Source organism: Prinia subflava, chromosome 1 (genome assembly GCF_021018805.1).
Source record: "Prinia subflava isolate CZ2003 ecotype Zambia chromosome 1, Cam_Psub_1.2, whole genome shotgun sequence".
Taxonomy (NCBI): domain Eukaryota; kingdom Metazoa; phylum Chordata; class Aves; order Passeriformes; family Cisticolidae; genus Prinia; species Prinia subflava.
Genome location: NC_086247.1, coordinates 129,685,415 through 129,709,851, shown reverse-complemented (window position 1 = coordinate 129,709,851; position 24,437 = coordinate 129,685,415). Strand labels below are relative to the sequence as shown.

General features: G+C 39.2%; 3 protein-coding genes and 1 non-coding gene across 7 annotated transcripts in view; 2 read left to right on the top strand and 2 right to left on the bottom strand.

The window, feature by feature from the left end:
* The window catches only part of COL1A2 (collagen type I alpha 2 chain), a 38,357-nt gene extending 37,784 nt beyond the window's left edge, over positions 1 to 573 (top strand). Inside the window, exon 52 of the mRNA XM_063411991.1 lies at positions 152 to 573. Within this exon, the coding sequence (XP_063268061.1) occupies positions 152 to 298 (147 nt within the window). The 3' untranslated portion in view covers positions 299 to 573. The remainder of the gene's footprint in view (positions 1 to 151) is intronic.
* BET1 (Bet1 golgi vesicular membrane trafficking protein) overlaps positions 1 to 24,437 on the bottom strand; it is a 319,403-nt gene that overhangs the window by 209,262 nt on the left and 85,704 nt on the right. The window lies entirely within an intron of this gene.
* TRNAN-GUU (transfer RNA asparagine (anticodon GUU)) lies at positions 7,735 to 7,808 on the bottom strand. The gene has a single exon. It is a non-coding gene; the product is annotated as a tRNA-Asn (tRNA).
* CASD1 (CAS1 domain containing 1) overlaps positions 13,074 to 24,437 on the top strand; it is a 31,580-nt gene continuing 20,216 nt past the window's right edge. The window contains exons 1-7 of one of the 3 annotated variants that reach the window (XM_063412057.1): positions 13,460 to 13,736; positions 16,701 to 17,070; positions 18,460 to 18,556; positions 19,217 to 19,337; positions 20,892 to 20,936; positions 23,147 to 23,209; positions 24,384 to 24,428. In XM_063412057.1, the coding sequence (XP_063268127.1) occupies positions 18,534 to 18,556; positions 19,217 to 19,337; positions 20,892 to 20,936; positions 23,147 to 23,209; positions 24,384 to 24,428 (297 nt within the window). In that variant the 5' untranslated portion in view covers positions 13,460 to 13,736; positions 16,701 to 17,070; positions 18,460 to 18,533. Of the gene's footprint in view, positions 13,395 to 13,459; positions 13,737 to 16,700; positions 17,071 to 18,459; positions 18,557 to 19,216; positions 19,338 to 20,891; positions 20,937 to 23,146; positions 23,210 to 24,383; positions 24,429 to 24,437 lie in introns of those variants that run through there. The other 2 variants (XM_063412038.1, XM_063412049.1) reach the window with 2 other exon arrangements.

Sequence of the window (24,437 nt, the reverse complement as noted above, 5' to 3'; positions counted from 1 at the left end):
GCAGACCTAAATAGTTAGATGTGGGTATCTGATTTGCAAACAATAGAAGCAAAATTATTATGAAATTATTTCAGAAATCGTCCATTCAGGTGAAGCAATTCTTAATACTGTGAACAATGCAATAACGATTGCAATGAATCTTCCCTTGCAGAGAAAGAACAATGAATGGGGCAAGACAATCATTGAATACAGAACAAATAAGCCATCCCGCTTGCCCATCCTTGACATTGCACCTTTGGATATTGGCGGCGCTGACCAAGAATTCGGTTTGGACATTGGCCCAGTCTGTTTTAAATGAATGAACTAAAATTAACTTAAAGCCTCTCCCAAACTATTCTCTTGTCATTTCCTTTAATAATGAAAGCTGACTCCTTCCATTTCTTCTGTTCATCTACTTGCTTAAACTCTGGGCGAAAGAGAAGGAGAAGAATTGATTGGAGCATTGTGCAATGAAATTTAATACAGCCCCAAATGGACTTGGAAGTCTTTCAAGATTTAACACCTTGTTTTGGGAAATGTCAACCTTTGTAAAGAAAAAAAAAACAAAATAAAAAGTCATGAAAGTTTGCACCACTTGTGGCCTTTGAATATCTTCCACAGAGGAAGTTTAAATCCATGACTTCCAAAGGTTTAAACTACCTCATACACTAAATCAAGAGTGATCCACATCTTTTGTAGGAACTTCTCCATATGATCTGAGGTACTTTCAGTTCCACTCAAAATGTGGTGGTGCTAATTGCATAATTACAAAGCATCTTTCCAATACTTGAACTTTGATGGTGCTAGTAGCATTTAAAGTATTGCTTCTCTGTTTCTTTGAAGTCTGTTCTAAAATTTAGGATGTCCTGTCTCACCCACAGCTTAAGCATGTGGATAATTTTTCTTCCTCTTTGTCTTCTTCCTCCAAAATCAGGTGTTCCTGCTTTCAAATTTCATTTCCATCTCCTACTATGGGTAAAAAAACCCCCATAATTTCTCAAAAAAGAAAGAAAATGTATTTTGTATATGTGAGATGTTTAAATAAATTGTGAAAAAAATTAAATAAAGCATGTCCAGTGTTCCAAAAGAAACTATTTAATGAATTACTTGCTTAGATGCATTGGAGATTCTCACACCCAGATGTTACAATACTGTTAGCACATTGCTATAAAACATTTTGTTAAAGCCTACAACTCTCTTGAGGATGTGATTGTCTACTTGACTCTTCATTTCAACACTAATTTTTGAGAAGTTCTCAAGAAACTGACTCAGTAACTCTGTGCCTCATAGTATGAGAAGTTCAGAAGCAGAAATAATTCCTTCTTTTTTTCCAAATACTAACTAGGATGAATGGCTGCAAGAAGGATCATCTTCTCACTTAAAGGTGGAAGGAAAATGAAGCTTCTGTCTTTCAGCTGAGGACAGAAAGGTCCTGGCTGTTGATAGAGCTGTGCTGGCTGAGGCTGTGCTATAATCAGCAGAACTGTGCCTGTGCACTTTAGAAAGGATGTGCAGAAGTCTATGCCAAGCATCTCAAATTTAGTTGTTTCATCAGGAAGGTCAGGGTTTGTTAGGCCCTTACACAACTGAACAAACTGTATGGGACACAGAACCATATGCTTTTGCTAACCTTAATAATTTACTGTCACACAAACCACCACAAGAAGCAAAGACTTCTTCTCTGAGACCTTTTAGAAGACTGCTGAAAACCCTAAATGAACTGCAGTTCCAACAACCATGTTTTTGTGATTGGGAAGGTGCTTGAGAGACCTCACAGAGATCAATGAAGACAACAGCAAAAGCATGTAAGGCAAAAGGTGAGATGGCCAGGCACAACCCCCAAAGGGAGGCATCAAGAAAATACCCAGAATAAAGTCGGTAACCTGAAGAAAGCACCACTCCAAAGATTAGCAGCTGAGAGTCTGAAGGCAGCTCCAAATGGTGCAAGGGGGAGTAAGCACTAAAATCTATTTCTAAAGACTTTTTTTTGTTCTTGCTTGCAGTAAACTGATTAAGGAAAATAGGACAAATATCAAAATGTGATCTTAAGTATAGCTGCAATGTGCCTGCAGCTGTGTGCTAAATTAGTAAAATAGGAATTTCTGTGATGAAATATAGCCCATTTTTCCTTCACTGAGAAAAACATACTGTAGGTAAATACCTACAGGTAAATACTCATTGGACCATGGTGATTCTTAAAACATTATTATTTTAAGCATTGTTTTATCATTTCAAAATAAGTTTGTTGATGTAAACCAGTAATTCAATATTAGAAAACAGTAAAGACAGATTAACCACAAGACAGGAAGTTCCTTACAAGGACTGAAAAGCTAAAATTTCATCCCTCAGATTATGGAATTCACTAGAAGGTATGCAAAGGTTATTGCTAGGATAGGGAGGTGGACTTTTGTTGCCTGGGAATAAAAAAAAAAACAAATCACAATTAGAGGAACACTGAGTTTAGAAAGGAAACTATACCTATCAAGCACTGTCTCCTTTTGTCATCTGATTTCTCCTTTGCTCTATGTGATCTATTCCATTGCATGTCCTCCTAGGCAGAGAACACTTTCTTTCTATCAGCTCACTGATAATATCCAATTATTCAGATCTTTGACCCAAAAGCAGCCACACTTGGAAATTAAGCCTGGAAAAATACATAGTGTTTACCTCACAAATTCCAGCCTCATCAGCACTGGAAAGATATTCAGTCTGACTTGCAGGTTTTCAGCTTATCAGAACTTACTGCATGATCAAGTATTTCAGTTCTGTTAGTACAATATTGAAGAAACTGTCTTTCAAAGATCATAGCTGAACATGAGAGATAAATAGACAGGGCAGAGAGCCTTTATATTGTCTCATTTTGGGGATATAAGATGTTGAATAAACTTCTGGTAAAGTGATCTTAATTGTTTTGGGGAGTGCTTCTCCTCCCTATGAACATTATCTTTGGAGAGTTTCATTATCAGCAGCAATACATCTAGAGTATTAGCATAAATTAGCTAAAACAATAGATTAAAGTATACTTTTGTAACAGGAAAGACTCTTGGAAGGAAAGGAAAACAGCTGGAGTAACTAAGTGAAACACAAAGCTTGCAGCAAGCCCTGGCTGTACTGTGCCAGAACAGAATTGCTGGAGAGGCTCAGTAAAGCTGGGTAGAGACAACTGACATTTAGTGCTCAGTTGTGATACAATTGTGCAAATCAAAGTAGTGCAGCCTTCACACCATTTTCCTCCCTGGAATCTGTGGGACTGATGACCCTCACCTGTGTGATCAATAAAGATGTTCTGTCTATCAGCTTCTCTTACTCCATCCTCCCAGGAGATGGACAGAGATTAAAAGGCTCCCGTGAGTATCTGTTTCAAATTGTATCTGAACTGACTTCTGGGGTCTCCAGTACAAACACCCCTTTTTGTATCCATGCACAGTTTCCTGTTGCAGCAGGCTCAGCTGGCAGCGCATTGGGCTCTCTGTAGCATGTGCTTTTGCATTAATATGGACTAAGTAAGTAAAAACTAGGGGCAAGGAGAACACATTGATGGAACCAACATGGAGCAAAAAAACTCAAACCATGTAGCACAGTTCTAGAAGGGGTAGTTATAAACACACAGCCCCATAGGGTGAAACACAAGCCACTGCCAATTATCTTCAGGATCTGAGTTTGTCAGTATAAATATGAGTACTGTGCTACAGACAAATATCCTTTAATACTGGTGAGTGACTACACAACATTAACAGACAATATATCTGCACTTCCACTACTCAGGTTTAAGTTGAAGGTTTTGATGTGACTTTTGATTAGTTTTCTTGTAGTGGTTTCAGACAGGATCTCCTAGAATCTGCCCTCCTACCACCCTCTTGATGAAGTGTTTTACAGTATTAGAATCATGTATCAATTCCAATGAGATATTAGCAAGCTTAAATAAAGCTATTAGATGTGAAAACAGAATTAACCCCTAATTCATTTAGCTTTACTTATGCTTTGTTCTGAGCTCATCAGAAATTCACTATTTTTCTATAGGCCTCCCCCATGAATCTCAGATGCATAATGAAAGAAATCTACAGTGCATAAACAAAGAAATTATTGTATGTCTGTATTCTAATGCCGGAACACATTTGTCCTTTCCTGGAAAACATGTGTTTGGATATTACATGAGCAAAATTTTCTACACATGAATGCATGCTTATGTATACACTCCAATTGTTCAGGAAATGATGATTCTCATTAAGGCAAATATAACTATCAAAACAAACAAATACATCATTTGAATATTATTTCGAACACAAGCATTTGAAATACATATAATAAAATCCAATAATTATTATAAATATCTTACTGTGTTCAAGTTACAGAAATTGGACCTTCAGGTGAAATGAAACATTTTCCAGAGGCCAATTCTGAAGACATTAATGAAACAGCAGAGCAGTTCTGCATTTTCATGGGCCTTGTGCACCACCTACTGACTCAAACACTAATTACCAGTCCCTGAAGATGGTTTCTCTAGGGCTTTTATTCCTGAACTCACTGTCATTCACAGAATCACAAAATATTCTAAGTTGAAAGGATCTACATGGATCATCTATTCCAACTCTTAAGCAAATGGCCTGTAGAGGTATCAAACCCACAACCGTGGTATTAGTGGCACCATGCTCTAAGCAACTGAGCTAATCTCAGGGTTGTTGCTGACAGAATCTTCTGTGCCAAGACTATCCTATAGGCTATTTCCTCAAAACATCAGCATCAGAACTCACCGCAAATATGCACTAACATAGGAGAACAGCACTCCTCCAAACAGGAAAGCCCTTGGCAGCAAACTGCAGGCTCACTCAGGGCACAAAAAAGACAATAATTAAATTTATTCTTTTAGTTGTCAGGTTCTGTGAATCTGAAATTATCTTCTCTATGTAGTGGTGTAGAGGACAGGGTTTTTTCTTCATGAAATCCTTCCTCCATAACGACTGTAAGTTTTTCTGGGCAATTTTATCCGAAGGGATTTACCACTACTTTTTGATTAAGGTATTTAACATCTCAAGGTGTAAGTATCTGCTCCCAATATATCCCAGTACATTCTCTACAACAATGTCTAGAGTGTGTGACAAGAGGAATCACCCAAACACAGCCTGACTTAATTTGGGAAAAATGTTTTTCATTACTGTTTCTAGTTAATAATGATCTACCTTCTCATTTATTTTCATCTTTCAGCATTTAACAGTGAATAAGACTAATTCCTCAGTTTGAAAGAACATCCATTGCTATTATGGCTGTCTGTACCTTCCTCTATACCACATTTGCTTTACTGCAGTCACCTAAAATTTCAATTCCTACAGAAGCTGTCCACCGCCAAAATTATTGGTTCCCCAGATTCTGCAATCAAATCCAAAGGACCTCTGCTTATTCTTCTCAGGAAAAGGAAAGAGAGCAAACCACGTGCATGAAGAGCACCTGCCTCACAGTAGGCAAAGAGTAGAATTACAGTTTTACTTCATATCTCTCATCTACTTTAATTCACATATAGATATAAGAGATACAAGACAGGTACAATAGATACAGACAGATACAAGAGGTCCTTTGAATTTTTTCAGTTCCATATGTGATTCTGGAGAACAGTTTCAAATATTTTGTTTCATACAGTTCCTGCAATTTTTGAAGCTATTCTTTTAGTTAGTAGTCTCCAATTTTCTGGAGAGGTTAAGATTTTAGGTTAAGAATTAACCCTATGAGAGGAGCTGGTGGTTTGTGCCTACAGATGACAATGTCCTTGTCTGGCTCCAGGTGAGAGGAACCTGCATTTCATCTCCCTCCTCCTGTGCTGGGATGCCCTCAGCTGCTTTGGAAGTATGAGCAGTCTGACTCTCCTGGAGATTCAGGAACTGCATCACTCAACTCCCTCCCACAAGTTAACCATTAAATATGTATTTTGACAAGTACACCAGGAGCAAACAACACCGCTCTAATAGTTCGCTCATGTTTAAGGCAGTATTTCTCTGGCCCTATAGACAATGATATTACCATCTGCATAGCTTTTACTGCTGTGTGTACATCAGGATCTTATAGATCTCTTTGTTGTAATAAGACTTGAGTATCCATTCCAGGTGTGACACCTTGCTAATAAAATTATGGGCCAAGGACTGACCTATCAATTAACTGAGTTTCTCTCATACCTTCTTTCTAGGTCCATAGCAATGTTCTTACATTCTACTTATTCTCTGCTGCAGAAGCTTAGTCTGAAAAATAATTCTCTATCTTAACTCTATATAAATACTGTGAAAATTTCATATGCAATAACTCGGTAGCTGTTTTCTGTGGGCTTTGTCTGAACAACTCCTTTACCTCTTTTCAACTCACATGAAAATGCACTGGCCAGACACACTATGGAGACTACTTGCATTGATTTCTACTGACTCCTTCATTTGTTTCTTAGTATGCTTATGAAGTTTAACAGATTTTTTTTGGTTGAACTCATGGCCTTTTACAACCCGAAACTCTGATATTTAGGACAGCATGACTTCTAAAAATATATAAATCTTACATTTACTGCTTGATTTGATATGATATGATATGATATGATATGATATGATATGATATGATATGATATGATATGATATGCATCTAGTGTGTTGACAACCAACTGGGATTTGTATTCCATTTCCAAATTTCTTTGCACGTACCATAAAAACAGATCAGTAGAAAGAGAGCTCTGTGAGAGAAGGGTAGGCTCATAAAATAGAATCATAGAATCATTGAACTTTAAAGGGGTGGGAATGGACCTTAAAGTTCATCGGGTTTTGACCACCCCTGGCAGAGGCACCTCTCATTAGACCAGATTACTCAAGGACCTATCCAACCTAGCTCGGAATATGGCTGGAGTTGGGGTATCCACAACCTTCCTGAGCAATGTGTTCCAGTGTCTAACTACCCTTAGTATAAAAAAAAAATTAATCAAATGTCATCTAATACCTAACTTAAATTCTCTCTCTTTCAATTTATACCCATTAATCCTTGTCCTGTGACTACAGCTCCTGAAAAAGAATCCACAAGAAAACTGCTGAAAGATAATGGGTTCCAGGCGTTTCACTGCATATGGATTTGTTCTGGTTTTAGGCTTTAGAGAAAGCCATGCACTGTTAGTTAAACCTTTCAGTTCAAGTATTTTTAAAGCATAAGAAAAAAGAACACATCAAAGAATTAGATCTACCTGCCAGTCATCTGAGCAATTCTGAAAGTGTGCTATGCACAGGAGATATATTGCCAGAAGCAAAAAACAACAGCTCTCCTGTAGATTCCACCTCGTCAGGCTCATACATGAAATTGCTGGAAATGGCACAACTATTCAGTTACCTGTTAATTCCTAAACAACAAATCTTTGCTAAGCCTGAGGTGCACAGTAGCCCATGTTGATATTTTGTGTATATACATGTTTACATTTCAACATCAGAAAATAACACAGATCCTTTAGAGCTCATAAGCAATATAGAGAGTGTCATAGAGACAGACAAAGATGACAGAATAGGGAATGTTGCAATATTCTGCTAAAATGAAACTATTTCTATGTAATTTCAGTTTTAAATAATGATGCATGGAAATATGTCAGTCTGTTAATCCATTGCTGGTTCTTCAGCAAACCAGAGTTTCAGTGAAACTGAGACTAAACAGAGAATTCCAAATTTCTAAAATTCATAGAATGCCTAGGTTTGGAAGGGACTTTCAAGTCATCTGGTTCCAACCCCCTGCCATGGCAGAGGAAAAGGAAGATCACGTCCCTGGGTGGGCTTGAACCACCAACCTTTCGGTTAACAGCCGAACGCGCTTACCGATTGCACCACAGAGACTCCCTTAGCACTGGAATCCTCACAAGAAAAAATAATTTTCCTACCCAAAATAAATTTATGTTCCTAAAAACATTGATTTCAAGTAGCAGGGATATAGTACAGAGATGCTAAAAGAAAACACAGTCATTATATGACATCTGTATTGCTTGCAGCCAGAAGGAATATATGCTGCACAATATTATAATGCCACACAAACACAGCAAAGCTTGGACTGTGGCTGTGTAGGCTTCCAAAGGCTGCACTGTAAAAAACAAAGAATTCTGAATTTCAAGAAAGCACAACAGGGAGCACAAAGGAGAACCAGAAAAAGAAACAATATGATACAAAGTGTTCATGCAAAAAGAAGAACTCAATTTGACAAGGAACTAAGAGTGACTGCCATTTTTCCTCAACCAGGAGTCAAGAAAAGAGAGGGAGGGAAATAGAAAAAGCTTACACCTGCATACCAAAAAACTCATCTAAATCAAACATTCTTAACCCATTACTTTGATGGATACAAAGCTTTGAGAATAAAAATGCAAGCAGCTGAAAGAAAAATAATTTGCATTAGTGAGCTGAGCTGGATCCCAGCACCTTTCTCAGGACTGTGTAGCTGCATAGCAATGACACATCCCAAGATGCAGAAAGGTGCGGCCCCTTGACTGTCCTTAATGAAAGGGGACAGGTGAGTTAAATACTTGCTATTGCCCATTTCCCTCCCCTGCCTTCATCTGATCCATCTTTGTTTCAGACCCACAGAAGCCTGAAATGAAAACACTACTAAGCCTCATGTTAAAGAACAGTGGGTGTATTTATCTTTTAGTGATAAAGCTAAATATGGCCTTTGTACATGTGATTTCATAACTACTTCACTTAATATCAGTCTGATTTTAGTACAGACTATTGAGAAACCATTTTTAAAACTGTTACAAAATTAGAAATCTGCAAAAGCAGTAATTTCTGGTAGAATTTCCAGGATCTTACAGGTTTGAGAGCATATCTGTTTCAGCACTTGGCTACAAATTCAGGACTCAGGCTACACTGCTTTATTGAACAAGTCCACTAAGAAAAAGACTTGCTACACTTTGTACTCCCTCTTCATTAATGCAATCAAATATTTGTAATAGGTGGCTACCATGCATACACATACCACATAGAAACTTGATTGTTAGGGAAAAATTGGTGATCATTATGAGGCTGAAAACGCAGCAATTAAATTGTCTGATGCCATCATTCAGCAGGTACTCAAAAGCTGCCCAGGTAAAAGGTGTATAACAGAAAATGCTACACCACCCAGGAATCCATTGGAAATACAGCTTTATATCTGGAATTACAATTCGAGCAGAGCAATCTGGCAATGCTGCACCACTTAAATTAAGAAGTGATATGGTTAGGGGTATGGCAGATGCTACTAATTAATTAGTCAACACTTAACCCTTAAGTTAATGTAGGGAATATTTTACTTTTTATATAATAAACAGTATGTTCCCTATGAACATATGATCCTTTTCCTTATGAAACTTCAAGATTAGAGGTAAGTGATATTTTTTTCTAGCTCTGGTGCTTATATTTCTTGCTATATATACTTGTGAAAAATTAATTACACTCTTATAAGCATACACAAACTCAAAGGCAAAAATATCACATGAGAATGGCCTACTATTCCTCTGACTGAGAATATTTAAATATCAGCTCTCTGTTACATCTGACTTTATCCTATAGTAGCCACTTTATCTTCTCACATGCTCCCAGTCCTTGTGATTACATTGTGCCTTTGCCTGAGGATAGTAGCCCCAACTCCAGAAGCTACACACGGCTGTAATGCTGAAAACAGGAGAAAGGAGATCTCCTGTGAACTCAGTTTATCAGCAAACTTTTATGTGTGTGCCAGGTTTGACCCACGGCACAAAGTTCTCCTTCCATTTATGCTGAGACTGTCAAGCAAAGTCAGGAAGCATTAAAAGAAGAATTAGCTCATCTAAATTATACCTGTGTAAATGACATTTGTCCAATTTAAATTTATTTTCTAAATTGAACAGAAAGTCACCATTCTTCATGGTAAGTAATTCACCTTATTCTAACTTGCAAGTAAATTACCACCTTACTTGCTCTCTCAGTTGTACAGAGGGAGGGTGATGAGTTTAAAATAGATTGGTTCTCTGTAGTGAGTGGAATTAGGTGGGATGAACCTCTTCATTCCTGACTGTTATTAGATTGACTCATAGAGGAAATAGAGCAGCCAAAGACCACAGCCAAGACCACTGCATCAATCATTAGTGACCATATAAAACACTACAGCTTCTTATGAAAAAAATTAATCCAGTTAACCCAAGGCTACACCTGCAGAAAAAACAAATGTGAAATTCTTCCAGAGGCATTTTACTTTTAATATTCATAGACATTATCCCAGCAGTGTCACATCTCCACTGCCTCTCAAAGGAAACACTTTTCTCTTCTCTGGGTCTTCTCTGTGGCTGCTCTAAGTGTTCCCCTCCCACTGACGGCCCTTAATGCTTCCAGCAGAGCAAGCAGAAAGCCAACAGGAAGCTGTAGCATTTGCAAAACAAAAGCTGAGGTGTGACAGATCAGAAGAGCTAGCAGACTCCTGGTTTACTTCCAGCACACTAAGCAGACACAAAAATAAAGTAGGTAAACAATAAACAAAGCTGCTTCTAGCTAATAATAGTTCATGTCTGGAGCTGGTTTCATAGGGTACTTAGCAATCCCTAATTAACCTTTTCTATCAGGCCTTTTATACATAGTGGTTTTGGTGTGAATTACTTAGGTGTATGTCATGATGCCAAATTCAATTAGCTTGTGAAAAACAAGGAGGAAGCTCTTAAAAATGAGACCACATGCATGCAAACCACTTCCTAACTCACAGCACTTCAGCCAAAAGCTTCTGACTGAAGGAAGGGGATCTCAAGTATCGAACACCTAAGCAATGTCTCCAAAGAAGCAAGGAAGCAAAAACAGATGTCTTGCTCACATCCATATAAATATTTAATATACACAGAGGGATTATCTTAATTAAAATACTCAACCTGCAACAGTATCAGCAAGTACTTGTACAGTCCTAAAACAACACAGTTGAAATCCTCACGTGGAGTTTTCAGGCATTACTGAAGACCAGTGTTAGGTCTTCACGGCAAGTGAGGAATGCCCAGGGACTTCCAGCAGCAGGCAGCAGATCTGAAAGAGCCCTCCAAAAGCTGCAGGACAGAATTACTATTTCTAAGGGCTGTATTTTCTGAGATAGCTATAAACAGAAGTATGGTTGTTTTGATAGCATTTTCGTTTCTGCTGCTCTTTTAGAGAAAGAAGATGATTCAGTCGAAAATCCCTGAAATTCTCCAGAGAGACAACCTTATTGTGGAGACTTGAATTCATTTTTTGATTTTGAGAATAAAATAATTAATTAAATTTCCCTGCTTAAGCATTGCAGCCCCCTAACTGAGAAGCAGAGTCAACACCCCAGGAGCTCTAGCAGCACCCCATGCTTTCTGCATCTACACTGCTTATAGTAACAGCAGCGTTTTGGGTAAGCTTTGAGGAGCTGCACTCATGGTCAGAAATGCACCTTGCAGACTTGCCACATAGCCCTCAAACTTAACACAGTTACATTGCAGAATGAGACAGGCTGAAGTAAATATGTTTTGGCTGGATGAAAAGTCTCACTTGATCACAAACAAATGTTATATAAACAGATGAAGAAGAGTATCTGTGGTCCTCAATGACCGCAGGAAAGATATATTTCATAAGACTGTAAAGAATCATTAATGAGCAACAAAGCAAAAAGCTACAAGATATTCTAGCTAGAGAATAGGTTAAAAAGTGTTTAAGTTGCTTCTTAAAGTGTAAAACGCATCTGAAATGAAGACAAAGAAACTGAAGCACTAACAGGAATATTTTAGCAAATAATAAGGTTTGTTCCCAGTAAGAATGCTTTAAAAATTCTTTGACTTTTTGAATGAGGCATGAGAAAAAAAATACTGAAATCAATGAGAATTTTTCATTTATGGAGTAAAATAATCCCTACTACAACCATAATATGGGGGGGGGAAGGGGGGGTGTTTGGATTTTTGTTGTTGTCATTGTTTTAGTTTGGTTTTGTTGAGGTTTTTCTGGAAAAACATAACCAAGTAACTACCCATCTGTATACTTGGTACCATTTTTCTCTCTCTTTCCCTGGGAGAATAAACCTGAGCACTTTAAAATAGTGAAATGTTTTTATTATTTAAAAAGAATACTGAAAAAGTGAATGAATCAACAGACAGATGTGAATAGCAAAGATGTATAGACTGTATGTTAGCAGATAGTAAAGACATTGGTTGGATAGAAATGGGATATACATTGAATAGACAGTAACAGCACTCATCAGAATAATACTTAGAACTCAAATTTTGTACGTACATTACATTATCTGACTACATACTGCACCCATTTCGTAAGCTTTAAATTTGTTTATACGGTTTATATACGGTTACTGTATTTTGTGGAAATGTCTTTCCCATGACAACCTGACTGGATTCGGAGCCCAGATTTCCTGCCCAAGTCAAGTAGCTGCTTGTGGAGGAGCAGAATTTCCCTTTTGTAAATCTTAGCAAGGTTTGATTTCAGCAATCATTTCATGCATCCCCCAAACCCAGGTAAATCTGTGGTGGTCGGCCTCTTCTCCCAGGCAAATAGCCAGAGGACAGAATCTTGAGATGCACCACAGTAGATTTAGGTTGAACATTGGGAAGAATTTCTTCAGAGAAAAGGTGGTTACGGGCTGCCCGGGTGGTGGTGGAGTCACTATGCCTGGAGGTGTTTTAAGGAAAGACTGCATGTCTTTCCTTAAACTTAGTGACATGGTCCAGCTGGCACGGTGGTGTTCGGTCACAGGTTGGACTCGATGATCCCAGGGCTCTTTCCCAACCTGACTGATTCTATGTCTCTGTGAGTGTGTCGGCTTGCTTGTAGTTACCTGTGTTCGGAGGGAGTGAGCGTCTCCCAGCCAAGAACGACCATTTCCTTGTCAACAGAGGAGTGACAAGGCTTTAAAAATCGCATTAATTGGAACGAAGCTCTCACCGTCCAGTGCCTGTTACGGACCGTGTCCGGCACAGCCCCTCGCCCAGCTCCTCATTCACGGAGCACAGTGCCCAGGGGTCTCCGCCTCGCCCCCTCAGCTGCGGGGCTCGGCCCGAGCGCGGTGGGATCCCGCTGAACCCACAGGAGCCACCGCATCCCCACGGCGCCGCGGGGCGGGAGGCGAACGCTGGGGCCGCCCGCTGGCGGCCGAGGGGAAGCGGCGGCACCGCGAGAGGGGCGCGGCTCCGCCCCGTGGGCCGCAGGGTGTGGGGCTGCTCCCGGCCGCGGCGGCGGGGACGGCGGCAGCGGCGGGGTCCGCTCGGCCGCCGGCGGGGACCCAGTGCTGCCCCGCCGCGCCCGCCCGCCCCATCGCACGCTGTTGTCATGGAGGAGCCAAGATGGCGGCGCTGGCCTACACCGGGGGCAAGCGGGAGATCAACTACTACTTCAGCGTGAGGAGCGCCAAGGCGCTGGCGCTGGGCGCCGTCCTGCTCCTCACCGCCTGCCACGCCGCCTCCCGCCGCTACCGAGGTGAGGGGGCGGCCGCGGGCGCTCCGCGGGGGGCCGCGGCTGCCGGGCAGGGGAGGCGGAGCCCCGGCGGAGCTCGGGAGCCGCGGCCGTGCAGGGAGGGCGGCGGGTCCCTCCGCCGGGGGCAGCCGGGGCGGCGTGGGCAGCGTGTTGCGGCGGGTCGCTGCCTGCCGAGGGACGCGACCCGGGGGAACAGCGGCGGCGGGCCCGGCCTGGGGGTCGCCGCAGGCCCCGCCGGTCGGGCGAGGCCCCGCGGAGCGAGGGGGGCGAGCGAGGCCGGCGGCGCTGGGGCGATGCGGAGCTGCACCGAGAGCGCCGCAGCTCCGCGGGCCCGGCCTGCGGCAGGTGAAGCTGCAGGGGTAGAGGATATCTTCTTCCCTGTCACTTGTTTCCGTAGGGCATGATTAATGGCTAATTACCTGGCAATTAGTGGTTAAAGTCTTAATTGGTACGAGATTTGGTATCTACTGTTTCACTCGTTGAACCATCGCCTCAAACATAACGAAACCAGCCGCTTTGGCGGATGGAGCGAATAAAGAGCTTTGGTTTCACGTGCTGTCGGTGACCGTGGACAGCCCTGGGGACCGAGCGAGCGCAGCTGTGGCTGTGGCTGTGACCGGCCGCGCAGCGCGGTTACGGGGCGCTGGGAGCTCTGCTCCTTCCTCCTCGCTACGCTTGTTTTGGCCCTGAAACAGAGAACCTTGGCGTGATCCGTAAATCTACATGGAGCTACTGAGGGAAATATTTACTTGTTTCTATGTCACGCTAAAAAATGTGGTATGTTTTTGTGGGTAAATCAAAAAGTTGATCTCTAGAGGGGTGACCGCGGCTCTGTTTTGTTGTGGCACAGCTGGTGTCGTGTTTTATCAGTTGGCTGCCAGCATTCATGGGAGACAAGGCTGAGGCAGTTCATTGAGGAAATGGGAAAAGGGGTAGGGGCTTTACGTTTACAATTCCCCAGATTCACCCTCTAGCTGGCATGTCTTTAAGTCTGATAAACTGACTAGTATTAAATTAGAAGACTTGGGAGGATTTACTGAATTCTTGAGTAGCTCAAGCACAAGGTAATTGAACTTGCCAGTTGTGCAGCGTTCCTTAAGGCACAAGAGAGTCACAAATCTAGACAGGAGGAGGTGGAGGTGGCAAATTTTTAAAGAGGGATTGCAAGACTAAGCAAGCGGGGACTGACATATCAAGCAGGTTACAAGGAAAATAAAATATGCATAATTTCAGTATATTCCGGGAAAGTTAATGAGGAAGTGAGTCTTAGATTGGAAATTGGTGAGAATCTGCTGGCCTTTATGTAAGTTGATATGGTCAGTATGGTTGTTACAAACCTTTCAAGTTTTTTCACCTAAGGCTTTTAGTTTCTTGAAGCAATTAAAGGGAAAGGGAAAGTGTTTAAAAGGTAGCAGGACATGGAGATACAGTGAAAGCAGACTTACCAGTCTGGACTTCTATGAACATAAAATGTTCAAAAGAGGAATTTAGAAAAGGAAGGTGGAAAAATTACAGCAGGTGAAGTTTTAGGATAGATATAAGCAGAGGTGCTTTTATCAAAGACATCATTCTGCAACCTGCAGTGATATCAAACATTGACATTCAGCAAATGCCACAATACTTCTGACAAGTAATGAAAATACCAAAGGTTTCCACTGGTAAAGCTCACTGGCACCTCACTTATTCTCAGTGGTGTTGGTCACCCACTCTTAGTAGTGGTATAATAAGACTTAGAAAGTGTGTACAAAAGTGCAACACAAGTGGCAGAAGAATAAAATAACTTCTCTATGAGAAATAATGAACTCAAGTAAAATTCTGTAGCCTGGACAGAAAACTAGTAACTTCTCAATTACCTCAAATGTTAGGAATTATTAGGGGAAGGTAAATTGATTGTTACTGTGCCATAACACAAAAAGTATCAACTGACAAATGAAATTAGGTAATACAGTTTAAATGACAGCAAGGAAGCGCTTTCTTTTACACATGAGACATTTTACACCAAGATTTTTATATCAAAAATATGCCAAAATGGGGTATCCTGCTTTCCAGAGGGTGTATGAGGTAGGGCTGCAAACAGGTTCAAAGTTGCCAGGCTGTGAAAGCCAGGCCATGTCACATACAGGATTGCTGTGTTTGTTGTGCTTTTATACTTTCCCTTTTGTCTGATTGTCACTACATGTAAAGGTTTTAGCTAATTTTGGCCACACCCATGCAACTGCATTACAACAGATAGCAGCCCAGTGTACTAACCAGTCAAACTTGCCTGTATAAAACTTATATATGAAAAAATGCTGAACTGGGGTTGTGGAAGGACAGATTTGTGTTCAGGAAGACTGTTGTATTTAGGGGTTACCTGCATTTTTTTGCGAAAGAGTGTGAATAAAGAGAAGGTACAGACTGTCTTTAATTTGTGAAGAGTTAAGTGAGTTGAATGTTAACATACTGTCTGGTGAAGTTAGTGCTTTGTGTTTTTCAGTTGTTATAATGCAAAGGTACAGTCCTAAACCTTTTTGGAAATAAGAATTTATTTAAAATTTTTCATTGTTAAAATCAATAGTAGTAGACTCTGTTTAAAACTACATTTTTTTACTTGGAGTAATAGAGAAGAATTGAATTTCCAGCTCTTTGAGAGTATGCATTTTAGAGAAAGCTTTGTGAAACTTAGTCTGCTCTGGCACTGAATGAAGACTTTGAGATTTCACAATTTCAATGGAATAACCACAATTTTCAGGAATGATAAATTGGAAGAATGAGCATAATAAAATTCAGAAAAATTATATACTTTGTATAATTATAATGTGTATCTAAGTGAGCATAGAAGTTAATGTGTTAGAAGGATAACTTACACAAAGGAAGTTTAAAAAGAATGGTCTGTGTTTTGTGTATACAGTGACATTTGGAATTCTTTTTCTTAGTTTTGGATTGGTTTTTTGGTTTGGTTTTTTTGTTGTTTGTTTTAAGATCTCATTGATGGTTAAGAGGAAGTTGTGGTGTATTAAAATGAGCATAGTTTTTTGGCTGCTAAAGCTAGAGGTGACCATTTCTGGAGGCACTGTCTGGTCTGCAACCTTCACCTTACTTTCTTGGCTGCTGTGTCAGTTTTGTTTTATTCCCCTGCCTCATCTTCTCCCCTTATTTTGTACTATTATGTTTAAAGGAAGATATCAAATGCCAGTAATGGCCCAAATGAGTTTCAGGAGCTTTCTAATATTGCTCAGGGCAACAGTAAGATAATCAGTACCCGGTGTTGGGGAAGAACACATAACCCCTTAACATGAAATATTGTCTCTGTGTTTGAAATGTATACAGTGTGTCACATTTGGAATGTTACTTCAGTGAAGGTGCTGTAGGATGAAGGATTGATCTATTTATGGGCAATTATTGTGGTGGGAGTGCCATGGAGTACAGAGGACCCAGCTTAGATCATGACCTCAACATAAGGACATCCTGCAGTCCTGAAAACTTGATTGAGAAAGAAGTGATAGTGGCCTACAAATCATGACAGACATAGTCCAGACTGCCTTGTCCCATGGAAGAACCAGGGAATGCCCCAAGTAAATCTAGTAGAAACCATATATCAGATAAAGGCAGATGATTCTTCAAGCATCAGCTCTGGATGTAGAAAACTCTAGAAGGATTCTGTGGGTGCTGAGAACTTGAAGACTGCATGTCCATTTCAGTAAGTCCTTGGAATGAACATAGGAGAATATTAGGCAAGAACATAATGCTTATTTGCTCTCTTCTTGTTCATTTCTGAGTATCTGCTCTTGGCCCCTGTTGAAGGTGGAATACCAGGCTAGACTTACCATTGGTCTGGCCATGAATAACTGTCCTGATTTTCTCACACATCTTTCTCAGCAAGGTAATGGATGTCAGAGGGAGTCTGATTAGTCGTGGATGTTCTTTTACAAAGTTCGCTCTTACGTCACTTTGATACATCTCCTAGTGTCATCATTTGCAAAGTGGAGGACTTCATATCAGTAATAACTCTAAGCTACCTCATTATCAAACTCAGGTTGCTTTTGATTAAATAGTTTTTTATTATTCCTGACAGTTTCATTTTTTATGCAACTTCCTTGAAAGGATCATTTACAGGAATTTGCAAGTTTGAGAATGAGGGAAATTGTGTTGCTTGAAAATCAAAGTATGAGTTGAGCTTAATGAAGTGAAGGTTGCACAGAAAGTGTTCGGTATGGGCAGTGGTACATGGTTTCTATCACAAGCTAGAACAAGTCCCTACCATTTAATTCACAACAATTTCCCTGTTTGTGAGTGCTCGGAAATGCCAAGTATGACAAAAATGTTGGAGAGCAACTTCTCTTGCAGTGAATGGCGTTCTGTTGTGTTCAGTTATTAAGCAGCAGAATCTGACATGGAGTTGGGAAGATAACAGTCACTGATTTCATAACTGAGATATTTGAAATTTAACATGACCTGAAACATCAGCACCTGTAAAGTGATTAATCTTAATAAAACTTACTAACTGGAAAAGATAAATGCAGTTCAGAAGGATCAGCAAATTGATGTGTGTTTGGGCTTTTTTTTTTTTTTTTTTGTGTATTAACCCATATCACCTGTTCTAAGATGACCACATGACCATATGTCTTAAACAGGGAGATGTAACAGACTGTCTTGCAAACCTTGTGATGAGTTTTGTGTTCTATACAAGATGCTGTGCATGGTGATTCTATGTAGAAGATTATTTTATTCAACAGTTGTATTCTTTAATTTCCTGTTAGTGTATTCTGGATAGTAGATAGCTGAGTGGATTGGTGTCTCTTCAAAGGAATGCCATTCTAAGTCACAACATCTTTTTGACAGCAGAAGTGGGATCACTAACATTTTGTGGATGGGGTGGGATTTACAGAGCAGTATTGTATAATGAGTGAGAAGGCAACTTGCAGAAACTTGTGCAAGATGTATTTACAATCAGTTAAATTTGTTTACTGCTGTTGATTATTTCAATTTCTGTTTTTCAAATGTTGTCAAATTATTTTTTGTAATAGCAACAGGACTATGTTTTACATGTCACGTCTCTGAATTCTAATCTTAATATAACATTTTAAAGGTGGTGATACATGTGAATATCTTCTGTCCAGTGGGAGATTTCTTGGAGAAAAAGTATGGCAACCTCACAGTTGTATGATGCATAAGTATAAAAATAGGTAAGGAAACTCACGTCTTCTGTTCATGTGGAAAGAAGAGTTGTTGTTTGACTGCAGCTGTGTAGTTGCAGTGTCATCTATTGTTCACTTGATATCTGATTCTCTAGTCTTTCAAAAATGTACAACATTTATCAGAAAGAAGTCTTTTCCAAGTTGTCCAAGTGACACTTTATCTGTGTGTCTACAGTGTTTACCATGTTTGTGTTTCTGTATAAAAATACAAATGAATGGTGGTGGTGGATGTACTGGCACAAGTTATGGAGAGCCACATGAGGCAGCAGTCTCAGATTGCTGACCTTACGTATCAAATTGCAAGTAAAAATATCCCAAATAAAATTACCAATCACTTTTTTTCACTTCCTAGTAAGAGAACTTTTTTTTCACTTATGCTGTATATTACCATTTTTAAACTACTGTATTTGTAGCACACATAATAAGAAAACCTGCTTAGTTATTTGCCTAATCCCATTAGCAGGAGAGTTCATTTTCAATTCTATGCCAATTTCAATAAACTATTAATTCAGCATGTTTAAAAAAATATCATGCCTTAGAACTGGATATAATGTTTAGAATTATCTATATAGCTCTGTAGATTTTCAGAATACTTCTTTCTAAGATTCAGATTTTCTCTAACATTACTGTGGCTGTTTTATTTTACAGTGAAGCAAAAAATTGCCTCATAGACAAACATGTTGTGTTTATAGGAGATTCTAGAATTCGACAGCTGTTCTATTCGTTCATAAAACTGATAAATCCCCAAGTCAAAGAAGAGGGAATTAAGGTGAGATAGCTTGTTTTGGTGATTGATTTTTTTTGTTTCTTTCTTCTCAATTTACCTCGTAACTCTTGTCTAAACATCAGAAAAGCAAATTATACTGTTTGCTGGCCTAGCTATATGAAAGGAGAAGCACAGAACGGTTTTTTGAACAAGAACAAGATTGGACCACAGTAATTGTTTGAGTACAGATGAGATAATTGTGAATATCAGAAGAGAACTAGGAAGCTCAAGAGAAAGCTTGCGGCAGCCTGGGAATAAATCAATGAAGCTGACTTGTCCCATAGCAATTTATGCTTCGTATTTGGTTTCTTGATGAGAAAATGATTGCTCCTTTGTGTGTTTTTAAATAGTAGTAATTTGTGCCTTCTATTTTGTCATTTAAAATGTCAGTTAAATTGCTGATATAATCTGTTCATAAAAATCCTTGGGGCAATGACAGATTTCCAGGTTTAACTTGAAGCTGAAACTAAAAATAGCTTCAGGTCTTACCTTCTTTTTGATCACTGATGAAGAGCTGTCTGAATTTTATAAAGTGAAGTGTGTAAACTTGTGTTGGAACCATCACAAAACTGCAGCCAGGTGGAAGGAGGAAGAAAGGATTTAGGTGTATTGTTTGTTGAACAGAATGCTGATTTCTTTTGCTGTATGATACTTCTTGGGCACATGTCTTTATAGATGTATGTACATATGTGATGGAAAAGACACCTTTCACTTTCAACAGTACATCAGATTTGTCAATTATTTAGTAATTCTTTTACTTAGAAGTGCAAGCTGGCAGCTTGTCCAGCATGCAGTCACTTCCACCTGTTAAAACAAGATGTTTGATTAATCCAAGAACTCTGGTTTCCCTAGTAAATTTGTTAGGTTGCTCTTGCTGCCCAAAAGTAATGGTGAGATGATAGAATGTAATGGATTAGTTGAGAGTATTTTTTGTAAAGTGTTACTGAAGTTTGAAGAAGAGAAGTACAGTTGTTCTTAAGGACCAGGACTGAAATTAATACTGTATATAATAATTTTAAAGGAGTATTGTGTATGCATATCTGACTCCTTCCTTTCTGGTTTCATACAGTTTTCACTCAGAAAATTTAATAATGCATTCTAGATTTTATTTCTGCCTGAGACCTTTTTCTTTTATTCTTTGATTAAAACTCTGTTGGTTGTTTTGTGTAAAGGAGATGGGCAGATGAAAAGGAAGTCTGGAGAAAGGCAGTGTAAGAAAAGAAAGAGGAAAAGGCGTAAGTTTCTCTTATGTTGGAAGGCTAAATTTAGGAAAGTATTTGATACCTTTGTAACAGAGTGAACAGAAATCATTTCAGACTTTGTTGGCCAGATTGCATCCAGGAAAAATAACTGTTTATTTTAGTAGCTTGTTTTATCAAGAAAGTAACATAAATATTTTGTGTGAGTACACTGACAAGTTTATACAAGAAAAATCCTTTCCACTGAAGATAAATATTGGGTGAGAGCAAGTTAGCACAGATATGTAAATATTTTGTTTTCATTCTGAAAGTTTTTCTTACTTTGTTTTTATTGTTTTGTTTTGGTTTATTTTGACAGCATGGAAATATTCCATTTGAAGATAAATCTGCTTCAATTAAAGTGGTAAGTTTTTATCTAGAGTTAAATTGCAAGCCATAATCATGTTATTTCTTCATATAATGTAATTGGAAATGCCATTGGAGCTGAAAAGTTAAAAGTAGGTTAAGACCATCAACATTCTTTATATGTATTTCACAGATGTTTCACAGTGTATCTTAACAATCTATATTTTAAGAGAATTTGGCATGGAGTACTTGTATTGTGGCTTAGTTTTGGGCATAAGCTCAGGAACAGTGTATAATTTTTGTTAGATTTTACAATTTGGCCTTTCCAAGCATACCTTTTGCCAGGAAGTTTACTCTTTTCGTGCTGTAAAAATATGTATCTGGGTCTTCCTTGGGTTGGTAATTGTAATTGCCATTGAGTTTTCTATGCTATCCCAACAAGTATTCCTTCCACTGATTTTGCGTGAGAAATAAGCACGATGTTGATTATAATGAGGATATTTTAAAAGAAAACAAAGTACTTGAGGCTAGTTTTTCTGAAGGACTCTGTTGTCCTCTGCCCTGGCAATGGAAATGCTGTCCTCAATAGCTTTCTTTGCTTCCCATGACAGCTGTCAGCAGTGCTGGGATTGTGCTAGTCATATATTTGTTTATGCCCTGAAGAAAATTCATTCTCTGTTCACCAAAACCAAAGAAGCAGTGTGTTTGCTGAGTTGTCTGAATGTGGATTTTCAGTACTTGTTTGTGTACATGGTTAAGATTTAGAGTACAGAATAACATTGTAGGGTGTAAGCCCATGGCAATTTAAGCATGATCTGACCTACTCTGTTGGCCCTCACAGTATGTTCCTGTGTTTGTGCTGTAACTAGCACTGGTAAGCTGTGGAGGGGGTTGTTTCAGGATTCAATTCAGCCAAAGAGTTCCTTTGTAGGATTCCTTTTCAATCAGGTCAGATGTGGCTCATCATGTGGTTATATGAATGCTGGAAAAGATGGGGCAGAGCACAAGGCAGGACAAAGGGGCTGATGCAGTGTGGTTTGCGTTGGGCTGGCCTGGCAGGATCACATCTTCAAAACTCCTTAACCACCAAGATTTGAGATGGCAGGTCAGGCCTTTTGGGACATGTCTGGTAGTTAATATCTTCCCAGTCTGCTGCTTCCTTGTTTTGATGCAGTGAAGTTGCTCTTTGACATTATTGGCATGGTAGCTGAATTTCCATATTCAGACTGGCTGTGACCCAATAATCCAAATGTGGAAAATATTTGACCATCAAAAGAGAAAATTACTGGGAACAAGTGGGGAGTTTAATTTTGCCCTTTCTAGTCATCACAGTAACTCTTCTGTCCTTCAGCCACTACAGAGGACTGCATGATTGCTCACAGGTTCCTCAGCCAAATAATGAATTGGCAGTACTCAAGCGAAGTACCAAAATGAAACAATCCAGAGGAGTGGAAGATAGAGATTTCCTCTCTGCTGATAGTGTTTCAGTGTTCTGTTACGAAGTTTCCTCACAATAGTTTCTGCATGTGTAGTCCCTGCCACATGTATTTTTAGCACTATTCAGTAGTGCTGTCCTAAGGAGTAACTAAATGCTAGGAAGTCATGGCTTTCCCTGGGAGGCATGACAGCACTAGTCTAGACTTCTAGATGCAAGTAGAGCACTGCTCCTGGCATCTAAAAGAATGCTGGTAGGTAACGTGTTTAATAGCCATTCTTAGCCAGCAGCATTTGATTTAAACAGCTGATAATTTATGAAGTTGTAAGATAAATTGTTAGATTTTGGTTTTGTTTGAAAATTATGATTTCACGCCATCAGTTATCTGAAGCATTGGAACAAAGAAAACCTGTTGTTAAAAATGTGGAAAACTGAGCAAAAAGCAAGTTTTAATAAGTTATAGATGTGATCTTGCATTATCCCAGATTGCTTTACAAACCCAAGGACATCCCATTTGGCAGACATTACAAATTTACCTTCTTGGTGAAATTTGAACCACTGAACTACAAATAAAAATTGGTTTCTCATGGGGGAAAGGTTTTGTGGGTTAGTTGCCTTCTTCTCCTCTTTTTTAAAATTTGTTTTCTGTTTTCCATGCTGGAGTAAGATGTCAAGATTTTCATGCTAACTATATGGAAATCACACTCTGAGCCAAGTGTTTTTCCTTTATAGTTGAATTGATGGCAATTAGTTAGGGTTTTTTTTGCATTTTTTGGTTTTAGTCTACTGATTGTCTTTTAAGCTTGCTGAGTAACTCTGCCTTTATTTTACAGGATTTTCTGTGGTATCCAGAAGTTAATGGCTCTATGAGGCAACGTATCAAATCTTGGACTGAGGTTTGTTTTAAGAACTATGATATTAATTCAGAGTAGTGAAAAGGGGATGTTTACTGGTGTATATGTTTCTGGGTATCTCCTGGTCTTCCAAGGGTGGTATCACTTGGACCTTAAAAACCCCTAAGCAAACTAGAAAAACCCTACTTCCTAGGAGCAGGTTAATTAATCCTATTAAGAGCTAAAAAAATTTTAGTCTGATTTGGCATTTTACTTCCTCTGTGGCTGCAATGACTCCACTTTAATGTGACCAAATATTTTGATCCTTATGGGTCCATTCCAACTTCAGATACACTATGATTCTATGATTTTGTATATATGTTAATTTGAGTGTTTCAGAGTGAAGGGCAATGGTAATTTGCACATTCAAGAATTTTTAAATTTCATTTGTTTTCAGTATCTCCCTCAGTTAGCATGCTAATTATTTTATGTGTTTTGGTTATGATGCAAGTTGTCATGTTGTTCTGTATGTAACTCTGACAACAAGTAATACATTTGCAGATTGGCCACTAACTTTTTCTTGTTTCTTTCTTTGTTGACCTTTCAATAGCCTGGAGTTATTTAGTAATAACTCACAGTGATTATTTTGCTATCTTGTTGGTCATTCTTGCACAACGCCTTCCATCAGGATAGCTGAAGTTATCATTTGGTTTTCTTTTTCTGTGATTTCTACAGAAATTGAGAGCTGCTGGTTTTACTTGCTGTGCCAGGATAAAACTGGTACTGAGGTGCTCAGGACTGTTTGTTTCCTTGTGCTCTTGTGTTTGAGTACAGTGGCTCTTGTCCTTGTCCTACACAGAACTGCCACACCTCTGGGGTGACAGTGGTCAGGGCAGCAGCTCTAACGGGTGTTTGACAGTGCTGAGACTGAGATAAAAAGTTCAATAGTGTGATCTTGACCTTAGGAGAAGATTTAAAGAGAACTTATGCTGCTATATTGATCAGGATTGTAGGTGCTTATTGGTACTTTGTGCTTTTGTAGATTCTATTACATGAAAATTCAGGTATTTTGCATTTATCAGGTGTATGTTCTCTGTAATACATCTGTAAGCTACTCTTTTGTAGCCATTAGCTGATGGAAAAGTGAGTCACAGTTAATTAAGATATGACTCTTAACAGTGAATATAATTTAAGAATATTTTAAAACTAATTCCTTTTTTGTTTGTTTGTTTCTTAGGGTTCTGTGGCAAAACCTCATATAATTGTAGTAGGAGCTGCCACGGTAAGTTAT